The sequence below is a fragment of the Diabrotica virgifera genome, chromosome 6 (assembly GCF_917563875.1).
Source record: "Diabrotica virgifera virgifera chromosome 6, PGI_DIABVI_V3a".
NCBI classification, from domain to species: domain Eukaryota; kingdom Metazoa; phylum Arthropoda; class Insecta; order Coleoptera; family Chrysomelidae; genus Diabrotica; species Diabrotica virgifera.
The window spans coordinates 229692258-229718202 of record NC_065448.1 but is presented as its reverse complement, the minus strand read 5'-3'; the positions used below and the strand labels follow the sequence as shown (position 1 = coordinate 229718202).

General features: G+C 35.9%; 1 protein-coding gene across 4 annotated transcripts in view; it reads right to left on the bottom strand.

The window, feature by feature from the left end:
• LOC126886780 (uncharacterized) overlaps window positions 1–19209 on the bottom strand; it is a 172012-nt gene extending 152803 nt beyond the window's left edge. Inside the window, exons 1-2 of one of the 4 annotated variants that reach the window (XM_050653814.1) lie at window positions 18721–19209; window positions 14370–14773 (exon numbers count right to left, since the gene is read on the bottom strand). In XM_050653814.1, coding sequence (XP_050509771.1) covers window positions 14370–14493 — 124 coding nt within the window. In that variant the 5' untranslated portion in view covers window positions 14494–14773; window positions 18721–19209. The remainder of the gene's footprint in view (window positions 1–14369; window positions 14774–18720) is intronic. The other 3 variants (XM_050653813.1, XM_050653815.1, XM_050653816.1) reach the window with 3 other exon arrangements.
• Window positions 19210–25945: the final 6736 nt, after the last annotated feature.

Sequence of the window (25945 nt, the reverse complement as noted above, 5' to 3'; positions counted from 1 at the left end):
TATTGTTTATAAAACTGTCTGCTATTACATATATAAGTAAAAACTATTTTGATGTTCTTTAGTATATTTATTATAAGTATATTTGTCAATAGTATTTTTGCCTTTTATTTCAGTTCTTACTACAGTACATAACATAGCATTAAAAGGTAACTATTGCATTTTGTGTTGTTTCAGGAAATTGTCTCCAGTGTCATTTATTTATTTTATTTCTTGTTGTTTGTTACAGAAATCTCGAGTTGTTCAAATTCTAGGCCCAGAAGGTAGGTTTCTTCGCTTAAGGTAAAGTAAAATTAGCTTTTCAAATTCTTCACTTATCGTACTGTTCGTACCCTTTTATTTCCAGTGTCTCATCTAGTCGCATTGAGTTTTGTATTAAAAAAAGGTCTCATTTTCTTCTTTGTATATACTATATCATCATCCAATATCTTTGTTTCATATTTCAAAACCAATATTTAGTGTAAAAAAAGCTAGCCCGAACTTCCCATTTGAGATTTAGTGTCTCTCTGCCTATTTAAGTTAGTCTTCTGAGCTAAGCCCTTCTTAATTAATATCTTCAATAACTTCCCTCGTCTACTTCTACCTCAATTTAACCTTTTTGCTCCCTCTCATTCACAATACCCAGAGTATTGAGTTTTAGTGTGACCCATCCAATTCCATTTCCTTTTGAATTTTGTCTTAGATATAGGTTCCTATTAAGTTCTTGTTCATAACTCCTAGTTAGATATACGGTTTGGCCAGTGATTGTTAAGAATGTTCCTTAGGCATTTATTTATAAACACCTGCATATGTCCAATACATTTTCTGGACACTTTACAAGTTTCTGCTCCGTATAGTAGCACAGTCTTCACGTTGCTGTTGAATAATCATATCTTGGTTTTACTTGTCATCTGACGTGAGGACCACATTTTTCTTAGCATAATGAATGCCTTTTAAGCTATTCTTATTCTCCATTTTACGTCGTCCTCTGTTTCTCCTTTGTTGTTCAAAATACTGCCCAACTAGTACATATATATGAATATTATGAATTTCTCTATCATTTCTAATTCCGTGCCCCAAATGTTATTACTATTTATCTTAGTGTATTTATTTTCATTATTTAAGTTTTTCATTTTTCTGACGTTTATGTTAAGTCCAACCTTCTTCCCTGCCTCTGTTTCTTTTTCAGTTTTGCGTTGCCTGTTTTTTTTTTCTGTAAAAAGGCATATATCATCTAAAACTTCCAAGTCCTCAAGTTGGTTAAGCACATTTAATATTATTCCAGTCTTATTACAAGTGGCCTTGGACATGATCCAGTTGATTACTATCAGGAATAAGGTCGGAGAGAGCACACAGCCTCGTTTTACTCCTGTACCACTATCAATTTATTCTGTTAACTTCCCTTCGTGAACTATTCGTACTGTGGACCCTTCGTAGAACAGTTATAATTCTGATATACTTGAGAGGCATTCCGTATTTCTCTAGTAGTTTCCTAAGGTTTCGCGATCTACACTTATTTTTACGTCAGGAATACAAATCTACATTAAAAAATGGGGTTCCTATTTAAGATTTTAAAGTAACCTTCCACCTCACCTCCGTCTGAGGTCGTGTTTGGTGTCATATTTGAAAAATGATGAACACATATTTTCAAGTCTTTAGATCTGATGTTCATTTTGCGAAATTTTCGCTTTTTTTGTAAAACTTTGTGACTCGCCCATTTCCTTACGCTTCTCTTAAATCGTCAGAATTTTGAAATATACACTGTTCTTTATGTAGGTAGTTAACTTACCTTATTTTAATCTGACGTTTTTGAGTTTTTCTAACGATGCATTTTTTCTACAGACTATTCTAACGCACGCCCCTGCATTAAGAGTCCCAGATGGTAGAGGTACATTTGCAGGATTCAAGGTTTCTTCCCAAGTGAAACAACAAACGTTTGTTATAGAAAAAGACAGCAAATACAAAATAAGTGATTGGTGTGATTGTTCATGGGTATTCTTTAATTTTTCCGACTGTAAATAATGTATATCCGCATAAGCACAAATAGGTGTATTCTAGCTGGCACCGGCTATAGACGCTTGTAGTTAGGACCCTAAATTGCTGTCCCGAAATACAAGTCACAGCCTCCTCAGACACCAGCGCACACCTATATAGGTTTAGCATTGTGTAGCTTCCAACTTCTATAATTAGTTGTTTGGAAACTTTATTCCTGTGTTAAATGGCGCAACTACAATAAGCTTATGGCTCATTAGGTTTGCTGTAATTATATTTTCTTGTTTACCTGAGGATCGCTCCGTTGTTTAGTCTAACCTCAACTGCGGTATTGTGCATTTTGCTAATTGAAGAATAAGAACTTACATTCAATATTACTCCAGTTATTATTCAGTGATCAGCAATTGTAACGAATCGGAAAACATTAATATTGACATAAACTAATAATGGATCATTGATGGAGTCGACCGTTACTTGATGGAAGTTCATTTTATCTCACAATAAAACACTGAAAAACGTTTGTTTTCTATACTTACACAAAATTTATTACAACTATGTTATTACTACAGCTGTTTCGGCAAAGTGCCTTTCTCAAGTGATATATTTTACAATTTGTTTGCCTTTTTAAGTCTTTAACTGAAGAGGTTGAGGAGTGGGGAGCTGTCTGCCTCGAGTTGGTCATTCAGAATTATATCTGTATTTTTCAATTTATTAATTTCCATTGATTCTAAAAGTGATAGCTTAAGGCCTTTATTTTGAATATGTAGAATTTGAAACTCTTCATTGAAAGAATGATTATGATCTAGAAGGTGAAGTGCGTATGTAGAAGTGTCTGTTTTTCTATTGTTGAAAGCCCTTTTGTGTTCTGCTATCCGTTTGTCAAAAGTTCTGCCAGTTTGACCGATGTAAGTTTTCGGACAGTCACCACAAGTTAGTTTGTACACACCACTCTGTAGTTGCTTTCTCTTTCGGCTTTTATTGTTTTTAATATGTTTGATTTAGTTGTTGTTAGTTCTGAAAGCTGGTGTTATTCCTTTCTTTTTTATGTATCTGGCTATTTTTGTTGTTATTTTGCCAGTATATGTGAGAGAGCAGAAGGTAACAAAAGCAGACAAAGGTAACACTACTATTGCTATCGATAAAAGTGACTATAATAAGAAAACAATAGAATTTTTAAATAACCAAAATAGTATAACACTAAACAAAGACCCCACAGAAAAATTCCGAAAACAAATTAAACTAGCCATTGAAAATTCAAAATCAATACTAAATCGAACAGAACAGAAATACCTTAATATTATGAACCCACAACCCCCGAAATTATACTCTTTTATTAAACTACACAAACCTGACCACCCAATAAGACCTGTAGTTTCTTTTTATGCAGCTCCGTCATATAAACTTTCAAAAAAACTGTCAGATATTATTACAGAATACACTAAATTTTCACCTAAATTCACCATAAAAATACACTAGAACTAGTTAATAAAATACAACATTTTCAATTGCACAACAACTCCAGACTAATTTCATTTGAGGTAAAAAATCTTTTTCCTAGTGTTCCTCCTACAGAAACTTTTGTTTTAGTTAAAAACCTTTTAGAACATAATAGTACAAATCCGATCATTGCATCTGAAATTTTACACCTTCTTGAAATTTGCATAAATCAAGACTATTTTGAATTCAATAATCAAATTTACACAAACAACATTGCAGGACTTATTATGGGTAATCCTCTAAGCCCATTACTATCAGATATATTTATGAACCAACTCGAAACAACAATTTCTAAACACCCCGTATTTAAAAAGTTCTTATATTGGTGGAGATACGTGGATGACATACTAGTCTGCTTTACATGAATCAACAGACAACTTGACCAATTTCTATCATACATTAATTCACTTCATAGTAATATTGAGTTCACAATAGAAACAGAACAGAATAATTCCATAAACTTTCTAGATGTAACGATTACCAGACTACACAACAAACATGAGTTCTCCGTATATCATAAACCTACCCATACTGACACGACTATACACAATTCATCATCCCATCCTACACAACACAAATTAGCAGCCTACCATAACATGATAAATAGACTGACAGAAATTCCTGTGACAAAAAATAACTTCGAGACAGAACTAAATATCATTAGACAAATAGCAGTAAACAATGGCTATAACGAACAAACAGTTAACAACATCTTAAACCAAAAACTCCATAAGAAAGCCTTGAAATTTGTGTATCCACCACCACAGAAAGAACCCAGTACCTTCTGCTCTCTCACATATACTGGCAAAATAACAACAAAAATAGCCAGATATATAAAAAAGAAAGGAATAACACCAGCTTTCAGAACTAACAACAACTTAAGCAAACATATTAAAAACAATAAAAGACGAAAGAGAAAGCAACTACAGAGTGGTGTATACAAACTAACTTGTGGTGACTGTCCGAAAACTTACATCGGTCAAACTGGCAGAACTTTTGACAAACGGATAGCAGAACACAAAAGGGCTTTCAACAATAGAAAAACAGACACTTCTACACACGCACTTCACCTTCTAGATCATAATCATTCTTTCAATGAAGAGTTTCAAATTCTACATATTCAAAATAAAGGCCTTAAGCTATCACTTTTAGAAACAATGGAAATTAATAAATTGAAAAATACAGATATAATTCTGAATGACCAACTCGAGACAAACAGCTCCCCACTCCTCAACCTCTTCAGTTAAAGACTTAAAAAGGCAAACACATTGTAAAATATATCACTTGAGAAAGGCACTTTGCCGAAACAGCTGTAGTAATAACATAGTTTTAATAAATTTTGTGGAAGTATAGAGAACAAACGTTTTTCAGTGTTTTATTGTGTAATAATGGATCGGCTATTCAAAAACGGATAATTTTATTATAGGCGAGGCAGTGAAGCAATAAATCTACCAATTTTTTGCAGTTGGATCGATCTCAATGAAGCTTGTTCAATATTACTACTCTTGGAGTTGTTGAAGCTACTGAACACGAATATCATATCTTCTCCAGGGCACCTGTTCCAAGACGGGACTAGTCTGCTAGAGTTTTATGGAATGTACCTAATATAAAATTATTTTTGGTATTATTACAATAGATTGTTAGAATACCCCGAAAATATACCTAATTGGTGACTATCAAAATAGATTGTGACCAAATAGTGCCACTTCTTTTTCTTCTAGTAGTGCCTATCCGTTTCGGATGTTAGCGACCATCATGGCAATCTGTACTTTGCACACTTCTGCTCTGAAAAGATAAACGGTTGTTTTGTTGAACCACGTACCTATATTTTTCAACGAGGAAATCCTTTCTGATCCAAGTTTTTCTTCCACTTTTCCCTGTAACATTGGTTACAGCAGTCCAAAACAACTCTCGCTGTTTTTCATGATGTGACCGAGATATTCGATTTGGCTGTTTTTATTGTCGTTAACAGCTCTTTTTCTTTTTGAATTATCAACAAAACATCCTGATTAGTAACGTGGTCGGTATTCTATCATGATTCTACGATAAAGCCATATTTCGAAAGCCTCAATTTTCTTGCAGGTGACTTGGCGTCTGTGAGAGTCCACGACTCAACTCCGTAAAACAGTAGATAGAGGAAAGATATAACATCGTAGTAAAATCCATAAGGAATAATTTCCTGTAGCTGGCTATATACCATTAATTACAAAAATTGAAGAAAAAGATCTTCTGTGTAAAAGGTATATTTATACCCCAATAAAGGGCTACATTAAAAAACAGAACGTTTTAGCTCTAAAGAGAGCATCATCAGTGTTCTAAGTAAGCTCTACATGCTAAGCCACCAAAAATACATGGGTTAAAACCCTTAAAATGCCGACCAAAAGTCTTACATTGGCGTGTTATATAATATTAAACCCTGGCGATGGGTGAAATTTAAACAAGATATACCTCAAAGCATCATATGACTATACCGCGAGCATGTGGGTGGTTGAGTTGATTTCTCTGTCTTCACAAAGAGAAAGGTGAAAGCCAACCGTAGTAATTTCATTTTTATGGGTATTAATAAATCATGGCATTTAAATAGCTTAGCCTTTTTTAAAAAACAAATCTTGCTTTCTCTATCCCACATTTGACAATAGTCAAATGTAGACAATAGTAGTTTAGTTAGACAATAGTCCAAATTTTCATTGACGTTCTTACCAAGGTAGGTAATTGTTACTGTTTCTATTTGTTGACCGATTCACTCTGATTCGTCGAAATTGCTGTTCCTTCTTAAAGATCATTATACATTTTGTTTTCTTATAGCCACTTTACACGATGCAAGTAATTGCGGAATTTATTGCACAAGTTCTTGCAGCAAGAACTTCTGCAATAAGTTGCAACTAGCTTTCTGCAATAAAGTGATTACCCGGTGCAAGTAATTGCATAAACTGACATGAACTGGACAATGGACAGAAATTTTGACATACCATACATTTTAGGTTATGTTGTTTTTATAAATTAAAAATGTAATTTTTTGAGTAGAGTTATCAGATATATCAGATTAAAAATGTTAGAGTATAATATGAGAAAATTATAATATGTATTATGTATAACAAAATAAATTAATACCTAATGCAAGTATACCTATAATACATTATTCATTTACAAAAGGAAACAATTGTTAAATACAAAAGAAATCGAAATAGAATATAGTTTCTTTAATCCATATGTTGCATAATTAAAGTTATCCATCAGAATAATGTTATCTGTGAAGCGTGAACTTGATAAAAAGTTCCTCTAGTTTTGTCAAAAATTGTTTAGTTTGAAATTTAGGATGACATAATGTCAAAACAAACAGTGTAGCCTTAAAAGTTAATAAAAATATAACCAAATTGCAGCAAAAATTGCATGAAAAATAGGACATGTTCTATTTAGCTGCAACTTCTTGTAGCAAGAAATTGCTGCAAGAAGTTGTTGCAGCTATTCTGTGCAATTCGCCTATGACACGATGCAATTTCTATTGCTGCAAGAAATTGTGCAATTAATTGCGCAATTAGTTGCATCGTGTAAAGTGGCTATTAGGCAAGCCGCACACCAACGAAACATGAAACGAAAAACATGAAACATGAAACGTAAAACACGTTTCATGAAAATTAAACACGGCTAAACAAATCTTGAAGTCCGCCTACCAATGAAACGAGTGTGAGTCATGCTCATAACACATTTTTATTTTCGGAAACTTTCATAAATGGCCGGACGTCTATTTGTTTAGCAGTGTTTTATTTCCATGAAACGTGATCTACGTTTCATGTTTCTTTGATGTGCGCCTGCCTTAGTGTTAGTGAAAGTCCATAATCTCTGACTTACTTCTGTGATTTTATTCATTAATTTCTGGAGGGCTTCGGGATACCACCGTGTTTTCTACGTATCTTATGTTATACTAAAGTTCCTACAGACAATGTATTCATACTAAGCAGGATATAAGAAAAAGCTTAAGAATACAACATCGAAAGAGATAAATTGCTGAAAACTTTCGTAATCTTGCTATACCTAAAAATATATCAACCTCACAAAAATGACATTGCAGGATTCAAAAGCCGCAGTTAGAATATAGGGAAAAGTTGGATAAAACGGGATAGTCGGATAAAACGAGATACCTAGCCTAGAGACTCAACTAGTGCTGCTATCAATCGGACAACGACGAAAACTTGTTCTCAGTCATCATTTTAACATTCTCAGTTCGTTTTACATCGATGCCATTATTTGATGAAAAGTTGTTGTGTTTAGAATTGTTTGACTCTATTTTTTTTGGTACTTTGTACTTTTAAGTGCGTTGTTTTCTACATATCTAAATTGCCTACATATCTAAACATATAATTCCGGTCAGTATTACATTTAATTAAGCACTCATTAACGAATATTCTCATGTATAGTCCATCTAATTTTACTTTAACGTTTAGGCTGGAGTCATTTTTTTTGAAAAATGTCTGAGTTGGACAAAACGGTACAATTATAAGTTGGATAAAATGGGATACAGTTTTTATGTCCCGTTTTATCCACCTATTTATTTGTTGGCCTTTTAATTTTTTAAATAGCGATAAAGCATGTTCTCATACTGCTGAAAAGAACAAAATATTTTTATGTGAGTTTTGTTCTGATATACGTACCTAGTCCTAAATAAAAGGTCTTATTTTCCACTTTGCAATAAAACTAAAAAAAGACCTATTTTTAAGTTTCTGACTAGTGAAAATATTGTTTTTCAAAGGTAAATTTTGCTTTGCAGTCTTATATCTACTTAAATTATACTTTTTAGATAATTTTATGCAAAATTAAATATTGTGAACCTATCCCGTTTTATCCAACCGTGGTATGCTAAAACGGGATGTGCAGGACTTTAATAAATATTTTTTTTACTACTTTCCAGCAATTAAAAATAGCTAAAAATATGTTTGTTGTGTGCTTCAATAAATGTTATAAAGTCGAACCCGCTTATTGGAATAGACTTTGTGCCAAGCAAAAGTATTCCTGTAACCGGGATATTCTAATAACCGATCATTGGTTGCTACTATAAATGTTTCGGGACCTCAAATTTCGATTCCTTAAACCGGGATATTCCTTTAAGAGGTATTCTAATAATCGGGTTCGACTGTACCTATAAAAAATAATAATATGATAATTTCTTTAATATTTTTTCCGTAATAAAAATAAACAAGAATGGTATCCCGTTTTGTCGAACTCTCCCCTACAATATGGAGAACTGATGCCCCTATTATTGACATTAACGTTAGAATATGTATGGAGAAATACTGACACCCCTCTTTGACATTAACGTGGGAGTGAGACAGGGATACACACCATCAACCATGCTGTTCAACCTAGTTCTTGAGGCATCAGAAAATACAATGTAACCGGCCATATAAACACCTTCTTCTACATAAGGTGCATCTACTAAACAGGTCATATCCGCGACGGAGGTCGGCAATCATCATAGCTATTCGGACTTCATAGCTATGGAGACGGCTGCTCTGAAAAGTTCATTTGATGTACATCCGTATCATTCTCTCAGGTTGCGCAGCCACGATATTCTGCGTCTCCCTATGCTCCTTCTTCCTTGAGTCTTACCCTGCATAGTGCGGGTTGTACCTCTTTCCACGTGTAATATGTCCGAGATATTCCAATTTTCTGGTTTTGATTTTATTTTAAGACTTCCATTTCTTTACTCATATGTCTCAGAACCTCTTTGTTTGTGACGTGTTCTGTCCATGATATTTTCAGAATTTTTCTATATACCCACAAACTACTGCATATCTATGCAGACGACGAAGAGTACTTACAACAAACTAATAATGCCAATGAAAACATATTCTTTAGATACGGGAACACTTATAGAGAATGAAATCAAACTGCTTAAGCGTTTTGAGCGAACAATTCTAAGAAATATATACGAAGAAGTGAATAATCAAAATCTGTATGGAGATGTCAAACAATTTGAATTTTATACACATCGGGCAAAAAACCAAAACAGAGAGAACAATGAAAGATTTTTCTATTTCAAAACGATTCTTTCTAGTCCACGATGTAAATTATTCACTATAAAACTCTCTAGTTTTGAGGCCATATAAATTTAACCATAATTTCCATTCTCCTATAATATCGATCCTCAAAAAATGTCGCATGCTTGAGTGATCCGACCAATCTATTTTTCGCCGTTTCCATTTTTACGATCTCATCAAAGTGAGAAATAACCCAATCGCATAGCATCCGGCGTGACACGAAAAAATCCGCCATTAAAATGAAAAAATATCGCTAATCACGAAATTTTCTATGTTTAATGTTCCATTGGGTCATTGTTATTGCGCCATTTCGGAGTAATATGAGCGAAGTGGTAATTATCATTTGGATTGGAGTAGTTTGGAACAGTTCATGTAGTGGATGAAGGCGAGGTATACTATACTCGAAGAAATTTTATTTTACGAATAAAAACTGATAATGACTGGTTTTGCAATTGACTAACTCACGACAACCCCTTCAGTTTTAGTTTGATATTTCGATTATACCATAATATACAAGATGCAACAAAAAGGCAGGTGATAAATTGACTTTTATCCTATATTTGAAGAGCTGAGACCAATGGACCGATTTTAGCTCAAAGCGTCTCATTTTTTTTGTTATAATGTTAACTGTTTTGTTAAATAATTTTTAATATCACAAAAGATATGCTTTAAATCTCACAAAATTTTATGATTTTCAACTACCTAATTGTCATTTAACCAAACCAGAAAAAAATGTGGGAACCGGCAAATGAAAAGCTTTTTAAATACTTTTCAAACGAATACTTCCTACTTAAAATCCAATAGTATATTGGAAGATACATCTGTTTATAAGTTACCAGTTTTTCGAAAATCACATGTAAACTGACATTGTCACTTTTGCCTTTCTTTTGCTTCACTTTACTTTTGCCTGACGATCCCAATTTGACTAAAAATTTATTGAAGGTGGTTCTATATGTACATAACAATCACTACCTACTGGATTTCTTTCCCGAACCTTTAACTATTTTAGAGCCCCTAAGTTTTTTTTGTGGTCACCTAAAATTTGAGCTTTTTGCTTCATAATTAAGCCAACATACGTTGTCGTTAATGATTTCTCTCATCTGCTTGTTTGATTACTCTGCAATATTAGAACTCAAGGAATTATTAAATTAGATAACAAATCCTAAATTTTAATCCTAAGCTTTTAGGCAACCCTATAGGTGGCCGAGAGCCAAAGTTATGTTGGTGACACAGTTTTAATTTTAGCTTTAATCAATCTGATGTATCAAATACATGCATTCGGTATTTAACCTTCCGGAGGTGACCTAACGCCTAACCAAGTCAATTATGGACAAACTAGCCACAACATGAATGACAATGGAACCGGATATATTAGATATACGTCCGTCAGATTGAAAAAGGAACTACTGGGTAAGGTCAAAAACAAAAATTGTGAATATCTCAAAAAAATGCTCAATCTCAAATGAAACTTTGCAGGCCACACTGCTAGACAAAATCTAATATTGGAACGCCATAATATACATAATGTAACAATCAAACGAGCGATTCGTATTTATATACGACTTTATTAATTTATTTATACAAGTTTATTTTACAAATCTCTAGCTTAAACTAAACCTATTTACAAAATTCGTTCCTATTTATAGTCCAGCCGTTATTTCTCGAAGTTTCTGCCCATCTCTAGTTATCAGCTCGTCACGCCTACTTGAGGTATGTTCTCGAACACTCTTTACCCCTCCGCCGCCGCTTCGAACATTCGATAGCGTCATTCTTACACGTTTCGTGTTGTGTACCGTTATACGGGAGTCGGTCAAGAGTTCTCTTTCGTTACAATAACATTGTAGTTTTTACAAAGGTAGATGACCAAGAGGAAGATCACAAATGAGATGGGTAGATACCATTCGAAGTATATCCAAAAATGGACGATAGAAGACAAAAAAGATTATGAAAGATCTAAGAACTTTTAATTATAATCTAACCACAGAGATTAACCAGCATATCCAAAAGGGAATATTTCTTACTAACAACAATTTTAATTTAGGAGTGAAGATGACAATGAACTGATGTGACCAAGTGAAGCCTGGATTTTGAAAATATCTGACAACAAAAGATTAGAAGCCTTTAAAATTTACAGTCGCTCGTTGAAAATTTCTGTTTGAGTACATATCACACAAATAAGCAAGTATTGAACTTATGCAAAAATCATGTAAACTAATCCATTTGCTATCCAGAGAAAATTTAGAATATTTGGGTCATGCAATAAGACGAAAAATACATACCCTACTCTAGCTGAACATGCGATCAAAGATAAAACTGCTATAATGATTGTTAACCTCAGAGGTGAGATACGTGCATTATAATTCAAACAAAGGTCAGAACCTGATCCTAGATTTCCAACTCAACAAGTTGGATCGTGATGTTAGTTCCTCCTCCTCCTAAGCTAAGTGCCTTATCTATTGATGTTGGCCTTCTCTCTGTTCTGGGCTAGATGAATTAAATCATTCCACTCAATGGATTTGTAGGCAGACGTTATACTCTCACTAACCTCTTTTTGTCTATCGATAGTATAGGTACAGCAATGGATGAGGGTTACGAGGTGCACTCTATATACACCGATTTCAGTAAGGCCTTTGACCTACTAGATCATAATGTCTTAATAACAAAGCTGAGAAACTTTGGTATCACTGGTTCTTTATTAGCTTGGTTTACTTCGTATTTGCAAGGAAGAACATTGCAAGTAAGATCAGCAGGATGTGTTTCTAATGGATTTGAAACCGTATCAGGGGTTCCGCAGGGTTCCCATTTGGGTCCTAAGCTTTTTCTGTTGTTGGTAAATGATATTGGTAGGAACTTTAAATCTGAATATCTGATATTTGCAGACGACTTAAAGATATTTAAATGCATTAGGTCAGAATCTGATTGTGAGGGTTTGCAGAGAGACTTTAGTACATTGGTGCCAGGAAAATAAACTTAGATTGAATGCTTCGAAATGCTCATAAATTATTTTTTCACGTAATAAGACCACCAGTGATTTTAAATACAAGATAGGAGATGTGGATTTATCCAGGGTTCAGGTAATTAAGGATTTAGGTGTGTTACTGGATAGTAAGCTAAGTTTCGTGGACCATTATGATGCCATTATTGCGCGTGCTACTCGGACATTAGGGTTAGTCATCAGAATGTTATATGATTTTAATAATTTGTTTGTAACTGTGAGATTGTTTTTGAGTTATGTTCGTTCATTACTAGAGTATTGTTCAGTGATTTGGAGTCCAAGTTATGAGAATCACAAATATTGAATTGAATCCATTCAAAATAAATTCGTTAGATATCTGCGGTATAGATTAGGCACTAGAGGAATGCAATTGAATTCCAGTCAGATCATGCAGATGTTTCATTTGCACCGTCTAAAGGATCGCAGGCGATACTTTGACCTTAATTTCGTATTTAAGGTGTTAAATGGTATTATTTTTGCACCTAGCATTCTGGGTCGAATAGATTTTTATGTTCCAGCTAGGAATTTGAGAAGATGTCCGTTGCTATCCGCTAGATCGTGCAATACACGTCATGCAGAAAGTATGCCTTTAAATAGAATTGTTTTTAGTGTAAATGAGTTTCCAAATATAGACTTTATGGGAGTCACACTAAATGCTTTTAAAATGACTATTTCACGTGAATTATTTTAATTTGATTTTAATTTTTTGATGTCGTTAGTTTAATTGTAAGTAATGTAAGTTAACTTGTGTTCAATGTTTAATTTTGACTTTTAATTTTAATTGTAAAATGGAGTTTTCCGTCAATAAATATTAATTTAATTTAATACCCTGTTGTGTGGCTCCAATCTCTGGTATTTCGGAGCCAGGTTTTTTCTTTCTTCCTGTACCCCTTTTACCTTCGATTTTGCCTTCTTTAATATTAACTGGAGCTGCTCAAAATAAAAAAAATAATGAAGCTGGATCTTCGATATTTTACTAAAATATTAGTTCAATTGACAAAGAACCCTCGTTAGATCGATTCATTAAACTTTATTATAATTAAAATCTGTAAAACAGGTTTCAGTGTTGTATTTTTAGTTAATTATTAGAGATATTTCACCGTTTCGAACTAAAATGAATGAAGACGGATATTAATATTTGGCGTAATTTATAAAATTGCATACTCCTGGGAAAATGGTAGATACAATATGTGAGTTATAAATTTTGAAATGCAAAGTACTCTAATGCAATGCCTGCAATAAACGGTAAATTATTTTTATTACCTTTAAAGGAAAATATGCTCTCATCGACTAGACTTTATTTATGTATGGAAAAAGGATTTAATGGATTTTTATAGCATATCCTGACGACGCCATTTAAAATTCAAATAATTTTAAAATTTAATAGATTTCTGTGTTCATTATTTTACTCATATTACGTCGGTCACTACCTCACTAGTGGTAGTGACCACTAGCGAGGTAGTGTAAGTAGGCTAGTTAAAAAACTAGCCTACTTACTAGCAACGATTTCAGCTGATGGTTAGTGTGTCGGCAGAAAACAAAAGGATTGTGACTTCACATTTTAGACTTTGTGGTCGATTTGGATGGTCCATCGAAATGCCGTATCAGATTTGGATTCAGAAGACAAAACTACATAGGAATCCATCAATTAATCTGCTCTAAGTATTGCAGGAGCGGCAACGCAATAACACACAGACTTTGCGAATTTATAAACAAAAACGTTTTCGTTGAAAATATTTAAATATCGAGTATTTCTAGCTGATACACGTAAACTAATACATTTCTAAATAATATTGAACATAAAAAAAATTTGCGAAAAAGCAAAACATTTGGCAAAAAAGCATATACACAAAAAAACTAAAACATAAACAAACCTGACGCTGATGGTCCGAATCCAATCATTAAAATCCACACTTGGAGTAGTTGGAACACACTTAAAGTCACTTTGGCCCTACTCATATTTACACTGTTCTGTTCATTCTCCCGCTGCCACCCCATTAACACACACTATCCACGGAAACTTCGCCGAGCAAAGTTTTTGTTTATTTGTCCAGTATGAGCAAAACGAATTACGATCAGAAATTGGCGGAATCACGAGCTTCCTTCAATACTAAAGGTTCCATTTTGGAGGTGTGGGTGTGTAAATAATAGTTCGGAGCCCTTTATTGGGCCACACATCGTTCACTATACCGTTTATTAGAGAGGGAAGCGATGTTCTGGGGCTCGGGCACATTATGGAAAATTAAATGCTGTTTCATCGTTATTGACTCACTTCTGGCTGTAATGTATTCATTTCGAGGGGTTAGTAATAGGAAAGAAAAGGTGGTTGGGATATTTATGGGACGATACTTTATTTCTATTCGGGTATAAATTAGGCCGGTATCTACGCCAGGGAATATAAATTACAACTTAAATTGATCAATGGTTGTTGAGATTGTTAATCAGTTTTTGAAGGAAATAAATTCGAGTTGAATACCATATTATAAGCTGCCCTTTTAACGGAAATTAACGAGAGTTTAAATTAAAAAAGTGAATAGATTTCTACGTCTGTATAGATTAGTGCTATGAAAGATTACATGCTTTTAAACAATTGGAGTGGGACGCCAAAGGAATAAATGTCGACGGCACAAGGCTCTCCCACCTACGAATCGCAGACGACATAGTTCTTATAACAGAAAACTTAAAAGAGATTAAAACTATGATTACTGTAGATGCCGTCTGTAAGAAAATTGGTTTAAACATAAATTTTGGAAAGACGCAATACATGACAAACCTGGTACCAAGCGAAAATCAAAAAGTTGACGTCAACAAAATAGCATTGGTCCATAAATATAAATACTTAGGGCATAAAATCCAAATTGCCAGCGACAATCAAACTGCCGAATTACAAAGAAGCATCACCTTTTTATGCAGCTCAATCAGGCATCTTCCAGAGCAACTTGCCAAATTATTTGAAAAAGAAGACATTCGACCAATGTGCATGTGCTTCCAGTCATGACTTATGGCGCCGAAACATTATCGTTAACCTATACCACAGCAACCAAACTTAGAGTGGCCCAAAGAAGAATGGAACGGTCACTACTTGGACTGACTCTCAGAGACAGGTTAAAGCAGGACACGCACTGAATCGGCATGGAGCGATCGGCTCGGCTAAGAGCAATCGGCAGATTTTGCTATACATGGAAATAAATAAGCCACCGCGCACCGCCTAAGAACGTTTGACTGTCGAACGTTCTTAGGCGGTGCGCGGTGGCTTATTTATTTCCATGTATAGCAAAATCTGCCGATTGCTCTTAGCCGAGCCGATCGCTCTATGCCGATTCAGTGCGTGCCCTGCTTAAGAAACGAAAAAATCAGAAGGACAGGCGTCACAGATATCATAGAGCGAGCAGCATGGCAAAAATTACAGTGTGAGGACCAAAAACAGAGGGTAGAAGTAGAGAAATAGAAACAGATCACCTACAGGATGGACAGACACGACAGTTTTCTTTCGATGTTTCTTCCGATTCTCTGTTGTAAACAGCGTTTTATCGAAAAAAGAACACAAAATTTTATAGTCCAGGGGTGGCCAAGCTCCTTGGTAAACCGAGCTATTTTTCAAAATTTGGAATTTTTCGCGAGCCGCAACTAAACAATTATTTAAAAAGTGTAAAAAGATATTCAATTTTTCTCTCAGTATGTGAGCCGACTACTACTACTTCAGGATACTTAAATTCTTCATCATCCTTCCATATTTACAAAAAAAGTGTTCCAAAAACTCTGTCTTTAACACTCTGTCTTCCTTTGATCTTACCACATGACCTGCCCATCTTGTCCTAGCTTTGATATGTGTGATGATGAGAGCCTTTCCTTTCAAATATCAGCAACTTATTTATTTCCCACTGATGTAGAGTCCATGTTTCACTTCCATATTATGTAAAAATTGGGCGAATAATTGGCATGTACAGCCTTAATTTAGATTGTGTTTTTAACAGCTTAGATCTTAACAATGATAATAGGGAGTATAATGCTCTATTTCACGCAACTGTCCTTGCTGAGACCTCTTTTTATATGCGGTTGTCACACGTGATTACCGTCCCTAGATATTTCAACTCCTTTATTACTTCGAAGTTGTGGTTATTAATAGTTATGTTCTGCCTAACTCTTGGACTTGGATTTTTAGTTGTATTTCGTCTTCTCTTCATTTATTCAAAGGCCCAAACTACCTGTTTCTTCCTCGAGTTGTGAAAACACCCCTCTCACGTCTTTTGTAGAATGAGTGAATACACCTATATCATCAGCAAAGGCCAACGATAGTTTTGATCCTCAATTCACAAATCCCCTGTCAGCTCAGATGATATTTTACTTATTGGGTACATATTCTAAGGCCAAATTGAATAGCAACGGTGATAAGGGGTCTTCTTGTCTAAGTCCTGATGTTATACTTACATAGTCTTTTTTATTGTAAGTAATTGAAGACATTTTGAAACACAAAAATTAAAAGTAGTTCTGGTACATTTATTAAGAGCCACAAATTATCATTCAAAGAGCCGTATGTGGCTCGTGACCCACAGTTTGGCCACCCCTGTATAGTCGGTTCGCTAAACTGAGACACAACTGGCTAGTGACTTTAGTAGGCTTTTTTGTTTTTGACCAATTTTGCCAAAATTGGCAAACTTACTAACTATTTAGTAATTATTAATTATTTAGTAATTATTTTTTTTGCCAATTTTACCAAATTGGCAAAATTACTTACTAAAATCACTAGTCAATTGTGTCTGAGATTAGCGAACCGACTATAACAACACTTTTTCCGCGAAAAGTAAAAAATGAAACGTCGCAAAAAGACAACCTCTCGTGTAAAGTTTTCCGACTGCAAGAACAAAAAACGCTCAATCTACAACAATCCCTTAACACAACCAAAAATTCCCAAAAATCCCCAAAAAATCGTCCAATAAAATACATAACTTTAATCAACGAAATATCTTAAAAAATAAAAAAAAATGAAAAATTTGGCAAAAAAATAACTATTCTAAAAATTTAAGTAATTCTGAGACACTCTTGAAACTTAATACAGAGTTAATAAAAGCAGTAAAATCACTATTAGAAGATAAAATCAGAAATTAAATTAGGACAAAACGTAACACCAGAATTTGCCAAAAAACATGGCTCAAACAAAGATGTTGTCTGCCACCAACATTGTTCAAAATATACTTGGAAAGAGCATTTTTGGTACTTTGAAAAAAGACATGAGTGAAACCATGGGTATATCTTTGGATGATGATACTTTAAAGAATTTCGGACTAAACTAAACTAAAAAATAGTACATACTAAAGAAGTGCTACCTAAGGAAGTTGCCCAAAATGTACCACCCAAATAATGTGATGTTCTGACGGTTGAAAAAAAGTCCAACTTAAGAGAGCAAATACAATTTGTCGACCTTGACTACAGATGGTTCCATTATGGTTTTAGAACAAAATATTGAAAATCCCAAAACAAAAAAAGACAAAATTTGGCTGTTTTTGATTAATTAACTTCAACCAAAAATTATATAAAATTTTCTTCATTTTATGTGTTTATGCTGACTCTATATTAAAATAAATGTGAGTTAAAAGCTACCTGACTTCTTTATCCATGGCAAAACAGATGCGATTCCGAGTTTAAAGTTGGTGGATAGAGTTGTAATGTATACGACAGTCCAGTTTTACAAAATTATTTATGTTTTAAGGTCTCAGTCACTGGAATTAAAACCAAAATGCAACATGACGCCTTCATCCACGCATGTCTTCAATTAACTCAATGTACATTAAAGTAAAAAAAATAAGTAAATTCAATGAAACATTTTTCTTAGTAAAAGATATATTTATTTAAAAAAAACCTAAAAGGGCCACAAATATCACAACAAAATGTTTTCGCTCTCTAAAAAGAGCATCATCAGTGTTACAAGCCTAACATACTGAGCTACCTAAAATTTAACATTGATGATGCTCTTTTTAGAGAGCGAAAACGTTTTAATGTGATATTTGTGGCCCTTTTCAGGGCTTTTTTTTTTAATAAATATACCTTTTACCAAGAAAAATTGTTCTAAATTTACTTTTAATTAATGGTATACTGCCAGCTACAGGAAATTCTTCCTTATGGATTAAAAAAATATATTATGTGCGCTTAACACTAATGTTTGATCGTAGACACCATTAAATGGACCCATAAATTTTATGGACCAGAATAGAAATCAAATGTACCTACAGTCTAACGTACATATCTTACAAATTAGATTTGTTTTCTGATTCAACTACCTTTTTCTATATAAAGATAAGTTAAACCAGTTATCTCCCGATGTTTCTTCCGATTCTCTGTCGTAAACAGCGTTTTACCGAAAAAAGAAAAACACACAATGTTAACAGCACTTTTTCCGCGAAAAGTAAAAATAAAACGTCGCAAAAAGACAACCTCTCGCAAAGTTTTCCGACTGTAAGAACAAAAACCGCTCAATCTACAACAATCCCTTAACACAACCAAAAAATCCCCATTGATAAATCACCTATACGTCGTGCCGAGGCGATATCCCGTCGTATCCCGAAGAGCGATCGCGTCCTCCTGGGTTGATACACCGAAACAAAAACGCAACTACACTAGATGCTTAATTGTTTTATCTCATCGTGGCACACTCTGACGCTCCCGCCGATTTCCAACTCTCAATCCCAAGCCGACTAGATGTGGATGTATAGATGCGGGTTAACACGTGCTTGGCTCTAAACAAGGATTCGATATACACTGCCCACTTCTGACAGGTTGGGGTTGGGGCATTAGTTATTGTTCGTCGGAGGGGAGGACGAATCAACATAAATTACAATAAATTTTAGTTTCTTGAAACGGGCGAGTGGATAATTTATTTATCAGCTCAAATTATAAAGGTATTGTACCCTCGGAGATCGGTGGAAAAAATTTACACCCAAAATAACAAAATTCAGTTTGGCAACACTGTGTGAATGTTGAGAGTAACATATCCATTTTAAGATAAACAGAACTGTAATTTAGTCCAAACAAATTAATATATTTTTGTGCTAACAAAAATGAGACTCTCGTACTCTCGTTTAACGTAGATAAAACAGTAGCATTGTCTTATAAAGGAGCTCTTCAACCCTTACCTCTTAATAACAGCGAGATCAGTACCGTTGATTCTGTAAAATTTCTTAGTATTTTTTTAGACAGCAACCTTAAATGGTCCCTCGATATCGATTTGTTACGGAACAAACTCTTTTCAGCTTGCTATGCTATAAGATCTGTTTAGAATGAACTCAATTTAGCATCTTCCAAAATAACATATTTTTCTTTGTTCGAGTCACATCTTCGTTATGGTCTTCCTTTTTGGGGTTCTGGTACAGCTGCCGAATTCGATGTTATTTTCAAATTACAAAAAAGAGCAATAATATATCTGTGGCCTCAGAAGAACACATTGCAGAAGTTATTTCAAAGATCACGGAATTTTAACCCTTCCATCTTTGTATATTTTAGAAACTGTTTGCTTAATTCGTAAACATCTACATGTCTTTCCACCAAGACCTAATCATGACTACTTCACGAGAAATTCTATTTGCCGACCCCGTCCTCGGAGTTACTAAAGAAATCGATATTATATTCCGCAAAAAAAAATGTACAACCATCTCCCCCTACAACTAAAATCGGCACCATCTTTCCACAAATTCCGTAAACTGACAAAAGCCTACCTGTCTGAAAGACCATAATATTCAGTAGAAGATTTTTTTAGTCAATAACTAAGAAATTACAGTACCCTTTGCACAAGTAGTATTTTTATTATTTTTTATCTATAGTTGGGTGTCATATGCAGCAGCTTAACTTTTTAACTTTTTAACTTTTAAACTATGCATTTGCAATTTATTTAAATTTTTGTAATTGATTATTTCTGTTTTAACTTCATTATTATCCAGATTTAGCCATACGGCTCACACTCCCTCTAAGGGGAAAATTGACTCATCCCAAATACCTACGGTATCAAAAGGATTGAGCTCTGGTGGGACTCTTTCCGTGTTATCGAGCCCTAGGTGACTTGGTATGCAGGTGTATCTCCCAAAAATTTTCGTACACATCTGACCGTTGCGAGTAGTACAGCTTTCTGCATGGTCTTGTAAAAATGTTCATTTAGACCCAGCCTTTTTATGCTTTCGAGGAGGTTCTTCGGAATGACTCCAGTAGTAGACATAACAATAGGTTTATTATAGGTTATTATCCAGATTTAGCCATACGGCTCACACTCCCTCTAAGGGGAAAATTGACTCATCCCAGATACCTACGGTATCAAAAGGATTGAGCTCTGGTGGGACTCGTTCCGTGTTATCGAGCCCTAGGTGACTTGGTATGCAGGTGTATCTCCCAAAAATTTTCGTACACATCTGGCCGTTGCGAGTAGTACAGCTTTCTGCATGGTCTTGTAAAGATGTTCATTTAGACCCAGCCTTTTTATGCTTTCGAGGAGGTTCTTCGGAATGACTCCAGTAGTAGATATAACAATAGGTATCGTCTGGGTACTTTGCATTCTCCATTGCCTTCGTATTTGAATTTCTAGATCTCTGTACTTGGCGATCTTTTCAGTGAATTTACTACGTAGATTATTGTTGTTAGGTATCGCCACATCAATTAGTCTTGTTTGTCTTGTTAATTTATTAACTAGTACGAGATCTGGTCTATTATGTGCCACTGTTTGGTCTGTGAGCACAGTGCGGTCCCAGTATAGCTTGTAGTTGCCATCCTCAAGCATACTCTCAGGGACGTATTGATAATACGGGAGATGGTCCGTTTGGAGAAGTCCCAGCTTGATAGCTATCTCTTAATGAAGGATTTTTCCCACTGCGTCATGCCGTTCCTTGTATTCAGTTGCAGCAAATGCCTGGCAGCCCCCTGTAAGATGTTGGATGGTTTCTTGGGCTTGACATCCATATCGGCATCTGTCGTTTTGAACCTGAGGGTCTTTGATGATATATTTCAGGTAGTTTCTGGTTGGTATAACCTGATCCTGAATGGCCAGTAATGAACCCTCCGTTTCAGGGAACATCTTTCCTGATGTCAACCAGTAGTTCGACGGTATATTGTCGACATAATCTTGGCTGACCTCATTGGGATGTCGCCCGTGCAAAGGTTTACCCATCCAGGCGCGCACTTTTTCGTCCCTAGTAAGGTGGTTTATGCGCAGTTCTGCTTCCCTCAGTTTGATCGGTGTTGTGTCATCTACTGCGCAGATAGCGCGATGTAGAGTAGATATCTCAGCCTGCATCTGAAAATAAGTTCTTAAATTAGCAATTTGTTTATCTAATTGCTCACCTATATCCATAAGTCCTCTTCCTCCTAAATACCGGGGTAATGTCGTTCGTTCTACTGCACTTTTAGGGTGGTGTTTTTGTGCCTTTGTGAGGTGTTATTATTATTATGTCATCCCAGATTTAGCCATACGGCTCACACTCCCTGTAAGGGGAAAATTGACTCATCCCAGATACCTACGGTATCAAAAGGATTGAGCTCTGGTGGGACTCTTTCCGTGTTATCGAGCCCTAGGTGACTTGGTATGCTGGAGTATCTCCCAGAAATTTTCGTACACATCTGGCCGTCGCGAGTAGTACAGCTTTCTGCATGGTCTTATAAAGGTGTTCATTTAGACCCAGCTTTTTTATGTTTTCGAGGAGGTTCTTCGGAATGACTCCAGTAGTAGACATAATAATAGGTATCGTCTGGATACTTTGCATTCTCCATTGTCTTCGTATTTGAATTTCCAGATCTCTGTACTTGGCGATCTTTTCAGTAAATTTACTACGTAGATTATTGTTGTTAGGTATCGCCACATCAATCAATGTTGTTTGCCTTGTTAATTTATTAACTAGTACGAGATCTGGTCTATTATGTGCCACTGTTTGGTCTGTGAGCACAGTACGGTCCCAGTATAGCTTGTAGTTGCCATCCTCAAGCATACTCTCAGGGACGTATTGATAATATGGGACATGGTCCGTTTGGAGAAGTCCCAGCTTGATAGCTATCTCTTGATGAAGGATTTTTCCCACTGCGTCATGCCGTTCCTTGTATTCAGTTGCAGCAAATGCCTGGCAGCCCCCTGTAAGATGTTGGATGGTTTCTTGGGTTCGGCATCCATATCGGCATTTGTCGTTCTGGATCTGAGGGTCTTTGACGATGTGTTTCAGGTAATTTTTAGTTGGTATAACCTGATCCTGAATGGCTAGTATTGAACCTTCTGTTTCAGGGAACATCTTACCCGATGTCAACCAATAGTTCGACGCTGTATTGTCGACATAGTCTTGGCTGACCTCATTGGGATGTCGCCCGTGCAGAGGTTTGCCCATCCAGGTGCGCAGTTTTTCGTCCTTAGTAAGGTGGTTTATGCGCATTTCTGGTTCCCTCAGCTTGATCGGTGTTGTGTCATCTACTGCGCAAATGGCGCGGTGTAGATTAGATATCTCAGCCTGCATCTGAAAATAAGTTCTTAAATTAGCAATCTGTTTATCTAATTGCTCACCTATATCCATAAGTCCTCTTCCTCCTAAATACCGGGGTAATGTCGTTCGTTCTACTGCACTTTTAGGGTGGTGTTTTAGTGCCTTTGTGAGGTGTGTTCGTACTTTTCGCTGAAGATGTTCTATATCCGTTTTTGTCCACTTAACAATACCAAATGAATAGCTAAGCGCGGAACAAGCGTAGGTGTTTAGTGCCTTAAACAATTTTTTACTGTTAAGCTGTGAACGAAGCAGCTGTTTTACCCTTCGTATAAACTCAGTAGTTATCTCAGTTTTCATTTGCTTATGGTCAATTTTCCGCGCCTGCTTTACACCAAGATATTTGTACATATCGTTTTCGCCCATGGCCTCGATGTTCTGGCCATTTTGCATGTCGAATCCACCGGGCTGTACCTTTCCTCTGACTATATTCAAAACACGGCACTTGTCTAGTCCGAAGTGCATGCTAATATCATTAGAGAATGTTTCTACAGTTTTTAGCATCTGTTCTAGGTGTTCTCGAGTGGAAGCCATTAATTTCAAATCATCCATATACAACAGATGATTGAGCTTCGCTACCACAGTATTATTGTTTCTAATGCTAAAACCTGAGTCAATGGAGTTTAATAGCTGGGAAAGGGGGTTCAAAGCTAAGCAGAACCACAATGGACTCAACGAGTCTCCTTGAAACAGGCCCCGGTTGATTGCGATATTTTCGGTTTCGATATTGTTTTCACCGGGTATTTGGAGGTGAATTTTAGTCTTCCAATCTCTCATTATATGCCTTAAAAAGGTCACTATGTTATCAACGACTTTGTATATTGTTAATATATCTATTAGCCATTCATGCAGTACTGAATCAAAGGCCTTCTTATAGTCAATAAAAGAAGTAAAAAGGTTCCTTTTTTTTGTGAATGCCTGGTTAGAAATGACTGAGTCGATGATAAGTTGTTCTTTGCAACCCATGGAACCCTTAGCGCATCCTTTCTGTTGAGGCTCTATGATATTGTTTAGAGCACAGTGTTGGTAGATACGCCGGGTTACACAGGATGTGACCAATTTATACAAAGTTGGAAGACAAGTAATTGGGCGGTACTTGGATGGATCTTGGGTGTTATTTTGATCCTTTGGTATTAAATAAGTAGTTCCCTGAGGTAGAAATGATGGTATTTCCTGCGGATTAGAGATAACATGATTAATTAATGTTGATAAACAATCATGAATACACCAAAACTTTTTAAGCCAGAAGTTCTGAACTCCGTCTGATCCAGGGGATTTCCAGTTATGAAGCTCTTTGATGACATTTGAGACCTCTTCAGTCGTGAATAGTTCGTAGTTAGCAGTAACGTAGTGGTGACAGTTGTGCGTCGTATCTTCTATCCATCTAGCATTGTTGTTAAAAGCAGCTGGTGTGGAAAGTTGATTTCCCCAAAACTCATGAATTTCTTCTTGGCTTGGGTAAGACTTGTCGGCACTTTCTACGGTGGAATTGAGTTTTCGGTAGAACGCCTTCTCGGAATTTTCAAAAAGTACATTGTCGCTTTTTCGGTTGTTACTAACTTTGTACCTCCTTAGTCGCCCTGAATAGCCGGAGAGTTTTTGTTTTAATGTATCCAGACACTGTTGAGCTGTGTTATTGTCTGGATCGTATCTCGAGTGTCTTGCAGTGTTCCGCATTATTTCTTCAGCTCTCCTAATGACTTTTCTACTTGGTACTCCTCGTAAATATTCTGTGATTTGGCCAATATCCCTACGCAGTAATTCAATCTTCCCTTGCAGTCTTTTTTCCCAGGGTGCAATTCTGTTACCAGTTCTTCCATTATTAGTACCCCGTCGTGTTCTGATCTTAATGCCCATTACATTAGCAATTGCTGTTGCTGCACAGTAGATGAGCATATGCAAATATTCTAATGTGTGAGCTTCTACGACGTAATTGGGTAGGACTTCAGTGTTCACAATTTGTAACAGCGCACCCAGTTTCTTACAAGAGTTAATTCTTGGTAGCGGTGGTCTGCTAAGTGGGTTTGTTCCATTAAACTCTTGTACGGCGCGAGCCATTTCGTTTACTAGGCTATCACGTAACTCGTTGTTTTCCTGCGGTGTATTATCAGGTTGAGTTTCTGGTATGGGAAGCTCAGGAATCTGCTGATCAGGGATTTCATTAGGGACTTGATCTAAAATTAGCCCTTGATTGTTAATCTCCCGTTCGACTTCGCTTTTGATGGTATCGCGTCTAGCCTCTGGGATAAGATTATTTCTGATGATTACCCGGTATTGATCTGATACTCTTTGCTCCGATACTTGAATATCTGGGTACTCTCTGCAAAATTCGGCATACAGCTGTTGTCGGTAGCCGATCGTTTCTTGACCGAGGTTTGTCACCTTGTAGTAGAAGCGCAAAATGTTTTCATTAATGGACGCAGTCCATTTCATGCGCTGCCTCGGCCGTCCCGCTTGAGAGAGCGCCGGCTGAGGCTCCAGCGCAGCACCTTCGGCGGGTGGAGCTCTTGCTGTTGTTTGGCTCACTTGTGGTTGTTGTTGTTGCTGGGCTGTAGCTGTTTGTATGACAGGGGCCCGCCTCTTCAACACCTTATGTCATCATTATTACAACACCTCCTCGCCTTATGTCATTATTATTATCCAGATTATTATTATTATTATTATTATCCAGATTTAGCCATACGGCTCACACTCCCTCTAAGGGGAAAATTGACTCATCCCAGATACCTACGGTATCAAAAGGATTGAGCTCTGGTGGGACTCTTTCCGTGTTATCGAGCCCTAGGTGACTTGGAATGCAGGTGTATCTCCCAAAAATTTTCGTACACTTCTGGCCGTCGCAAGTAGTACAGCTTTCTGCATGGTCTTATAAAGATGTTCATTGAGACCCAGCTTTTTTATGCTTTCGAGGAGGGTCTTCGGAATGACTCCAGTAGTAGATATAACAATAGGTATCG